General features: G+C 26.1%; 1 protein-coding gene across 2 annotated transcripts in view; it reads left to right on the plus strand.

Moving 5' to 3' along the window:
- Positions 1 to 1,684: 1,684 nt before the first annotated feature.
- Positions 1,685 to 5,120, plus strand: part of LOC111619122 (metal-response element-binding transcription factor 2-like) — a 35,779-nt gene continuing 32,343 nt past the window's right edge. For both annotated transcript variants that reach the window (XM_023360786.1, XM_023360785.1), the window contains exons 1-2: positions 1,685 to 1,720; positions 3,719 to 3,795. In XM_023360786.1, coding sequence (XP_023216554.1) covers positions 1,697 to 1,720; positions 3,719 to 3,795 — 101 coding nt within the window. In that variant the 5' untranslated portion in view covers positions 1,685 to 1,696. The remainder of the gene's footprint in view (positions 1,721 to 3,718; positions 3,796 to 5,120) is intronic.

Genomic DNA, 5,120 nt, shown 5'->3' on the forward strand with positions numbered 1-5,120 from the left:
TCTAGAATCGATTAATTTTATGAAAGAAAACCTTTCAAACAGCCGTAGTCCGTAAACTATGATCCCTACAAAATTGATTCATAAAGAACGGAACGTATCTACCGTCTTATAGGGGGATCTACTGTATTGTGCACGTAAAGCAAGCGGCAAGCTTTGTGTGTACTATATGCTTGCTTTGCTTGTTCACCCTCTTATTCCCAATATAGTCTATTCCTTTTCTTTCTTTCTGTTCTCTTCTAAAGCATTTTTTAAATATTTTTGGTCACTGAATGGTTACTGTATGAGTACATGTTTATTTCATTTACATTGACTCAGTAGAGCAATGCTCTTATAAGTGAAAAAAGCTGACACACATAAGAGCGTGTTCTTGTATGCAAAGTATGCTTATAAGGGAAGGACATGTTTCAAAAATATTTTTGCAAAAAGCATGCTCTTATATTTTTATATTAATACTGAAATGTTATTATTTTAGTATCAGATTTTTGCAGAATGACAGACATGCCGATCTATCCAGGGGAGACCATGAAGTCAGATATTTCCATATGATAAAAACTGGCATGCTAGTTTATACAAGTGAGATTATACATCTCACTCTAGAGGGTGTATTAAAAAACCAAACGAGTTTCTATTCTAAAACTGTGAAACTGTCAGCATTACATCAGAAACTACAATTATATGTTTCATTTCTTCATTTTTCGTCTTTCTAACAATGCAAAATACTGTGAAATTCTGAAAGTGATTTTTTTCTTTGTATTTATTGTTATTTGATTAAAAAAAATAAAGGTATTAAATATAAGAAACTGGCTGTAAATTATTTCAGTTTACACAGATTAACTCTGGCTTTGTGTGAAATATGAGAGGAGGGTGTTATTTTTAAGGTCAGTGTAGCTCACACTGACTACTACTACTACTACTACTAGTACTACTACTACCACTACTACCACCAATAAGTCTTTAATTGTTTTATTGTCTTCTAATCGAAAACTCTCTGATTTTAAGTTAGTCAAATTACAATGTTGTCATTTTATTGTACTTGGAAGAATGTTTTCTTAAACGTTTAATTAACAACTAGTTCTGTTACATTCAATTAATTTTATATTTTAGTTGCAGTTTAACAGGCATGCTGGTAACTCTGGTTTCCAGCATGCTGGTCTCCCTATTTTTATGTGGCATACAAGTCATTTCGCAAAAATACAGTATTAATTATAAAGTATCAAGCATAACTGCTTGCTGTTTTTAAGGACATCTGCCTTTGTGCAATTTTATCTCCAGTCTGTCTGGTTGAATGGTAGAAAAGAGACCAAACTTCTGAAGATTCAGAAGTCTTTAATCTGCATTTGATTCTGAAGTCTCCAAATTGACAGTCTTCATTAAACCTTGCAGTGCTATCTAATATGAATTAAAAGCTATAATGTCCTTCTCCAGAAGAAACTCACAAGAGAGTCTCAATGAGGATAGTTTTTAACTTTCACAACACACACATAATTTGACACACAATATTTGAAGTAAAGTTCCAAATCTCTTTAGCATCTAGTGTTTTACTCACAAGATGTTTAAGCAGACAAATTCTTCTCAATTCCAAATATATATGCCTCTTTCAAATGAATTTTTGATGAAGTATTTTTATTTTAACAAATAAACATTTGCTTTTTAATGAAACAATTTTTTTTTTATTCTAGCTAAAGAATTGCAAGTAATGAAACAATCCTTGCCTTATAATGTAAGTCAGTTTTTTAATTATACAAGTTTTATTAAGTGTTGAAAACTTAATAAATAAATAAATTTGAGACTATATTATTAATTATATAAGAATTAAATAGACAGTCCACACAGTACAAAAAATTATTTTTCCCATAAGCCCAAGATAAAAATATTAGAAACTTTTTTCTATTTTGGGTAATGTCTATTCTTATTACTGTTAAATTAAAATTACACAATTTAATTAGTATTAATTGTAACCTGAAAGTTTTTACATTTTTATAGCATATTAAAGAATAATTATAGAAAACAAATGGACAATTTCAGCATTACAAAAATAGTTATAAAAATGAGTATTTCCTGATGTATAAAAAACAGCTGTTATATGAAAATTGTTGTAAAACTAGAACTAACTAAATGAGTGAATGCAAATAAAATTTTAAAATAAATTGCAAGTTTACTATATTTAGTTTGGAAATTGTAGCACTGAAACACACACATATATATAAAATTCATTAGTAAATCAAGACGGCTATCTAATAGGAAAACATTTAAAAAATTTTTTTCCAAATAAGTGGATGCTAGTCTATTCTAGAAAGGAAATGAATATGCATAACAACAATCCCTCTTTTTTGCATTACAAAATCCCAAAATGCATTTTACTATTGTTGTAGTAAAAGAATTTTGATTGTGATTATATTTTTGTTAGATAATGCAGAAAATAAAGCTGTTTAGATTTGTTTAAAACCATAAAATGAAATTCAATATTTTCATAATAAAATATACCATCTGGAAGCCTCACCACTAGATTAAGTGGAATGTATAAAACTAATAAAATGCATGCATACAGATATGAGATCACACAACTACAAAAATAATTGGATATAATGGAATTAATGTATTAACTTAATAATGTAACATGCTTGTATTTTAGATAAACAAATATATATTAAGCATTATAAAAATATATGAAAGCATTATAGGAATACGTTGAAGCTTTCAAATTAACTTATCGATGTATTTTACTTATAATTATTCAGATTAATAATAAAATAGTTATTACTTGTGTTTATATTAAACAATTTTGAAATAATATGATGCTCTAATACAAAAAATTAACAATAAATCAATTTTATAAAATTTTTCCAATAATCAATCAATAACATATGTCTTGCCCATGAATTATTGGATTTGTGTAAACATAAATTGTATATCCTAAAAGTCCTATCAAGTGTAGTCTTACGTGATATGTTGGAAAAGATGCAACTGATTGTATCAATTAAGAAGAAAATTGCTTTCTGAAATGCATATTGTGATCAAAGCATCAGAAAAGTGAAACAAAGAGTTGACAAATAAAATGTGTGCAAGAAATGCATTATTAACATCCTCTATTGATTATAGTAAAAAAGTCAGTAGTAAAATGTGAATAAAATGCAGTATTATGTTAAATCTTATTATGTCTACACAAAATATAAATAGATACATTTTAAATTGTTCACTAACTTCAGAAATTAAATGTTAAATCTCAATGAGTGATATTTATACACTACCTATATTTTCTATTTTTACTGTTATGTATGTTATGTTAGAAATTTTATCATAGAAAAGTACACAAAATTTCATTTATAAATACCATAATTATTTTTAAATGTACCAATAATTTTTTTTTTCTGTTTACTTACACATTATGTAAAAGTTTCTTAATTTTTCAGCTTATTTTATGTTTCAAAAATTTTGACTAATTAAAAATTCAAATTTTAGTGTCTGAAAGATAATCATTCTTAATTTTTTTAAAATTTGTAATGGTTATGCTTGAGCAACATGATTCCCATTTAAATCATGACTGCACAGTATTTCTAAGAGATTTATTTTAGATTTGTGAATGAAGGCAAAAAAATTTTTGTTATCATTTATGAAATTCTTCTTGAAAGGATAGCATTAGATTATTTTATTTTAAATAATATTTCCATTCTCTGTAGTAGTAATAGAATATCATTTAACAATTTTTTTTTCAATTTAGCTAAATACTCTGACATGGGATGCCCACCATAAAACAAATACACAACAGTGTTATTGCTATTGTGGAGGATCTGGAGAGTGAGTAATTTTTCCAAATTTTATTTTAATATACTTTAATACTAGTAATTCCTAAGATTTTTTAATAAGGATACTATCTACACTAAAGTTATATCTAATGTAATTGATCAATTCAAACTGTAATACTGTATGTGAAAATAGTGCTTTAATTTATATTAATATGCTAATTGAAAAATAAAATTGAGCAAAAAGCTCTCTTGGAGTTTTATGCCATGCCCATTGATCTATAGAGTTGCTGTAAGAAAGTTCATCAAATTATAAATTATTAGATAAATCAAGTTTTTTAATAATTTGTTTAAATTACTTATTTAATCAACATCATGTAATAACTGTAAAATCTAATTAAATTATACAAGTTTTATTAAGTGTTGAAAACTTAATAAATAAATAAATTTGAGACTATATTATTAATTATATAAGAATTAAATAGACAGTCCACACAGTACAAAAAATTATTTTTCCCATAAGCCCAAGATAAAAATATTAGAAACTTTTTTCTATTTTGNATTGTATATTTTAATACAGTAATAGTTAAACAAAAAGATCAGTATTTAAAAATTTTTTAGCAGAGTGGTTCAAAAATTTGGATCCAAAGAGAAATTATACAATTTATTTAAATGTCCACTAATTAAAATAAATGCTTAAATTGGTGGCCTTTGACTTCTAAACATTTTCTAATGTGATGAATACATGTATAAATTCTATTTAATATATCTTTACTGATTTTTATCACACTTGAATACAATTGTCTTCTCTACAGATACAAAAATTAACATGTGAATAGTTCTGGGTAAATTTTTGTAGACCACTTACCTCAGATGGCTCCACAGAAGTTCTAACAAGAACCACCAATTCAAATTCAAACATTTATTGTTAGTTATATCACTCATTTGGATACATTGTCAGCAGGTTTAGAGGGCTTTTCAATTCAAGTGGTAGCTTTGTTCGTGGAAAAGTTCAGATAAAAATAGATATCGTTCCTTTGATAAATGTTGTAAACGGTACATATCGACAAAATTATTCATTAATTAATTGCTTGGAGCAAAAACAACAAAATTAAATATTTTAAATTTGTTTTAAATGTTCCAATTTCGATATTCAAATGGGTAAAGACTTAAAACTTCAATTAATTTAAATCAGATGCATTTATTTACAATTCGAGTATTGTGTTGGTTATAAAACGTTAATGCATTTCGGAGTCATTGTACTGTTAAACAAACGAGACAATTTTAATAATTACAGAAATCTGTTTATAGATATAAAAAAAAATGCAATATTAATAATAAAATATTTAAAATTATTCATTTCGACAGTAATAAGATGTC

The sequence above is a fragment of the Centruroides sculpturatus genome, unplaced genomic scaffold (assembly GCF_000671375.1).
Source record: "Centruroides sculpturatus isolate CEXI.00-Female unplaced genomic scaffold, Cexi_2.0 scaffold87, whole genome shotgun sequence".
NCBI classification, from domain to species: domain Eukaryota; kingdom Metazoa; phylum Arthropoda; class Arachnida; order Scorpiones; family Buthidae; genus Centruroides; species Centruroides sculpturatus.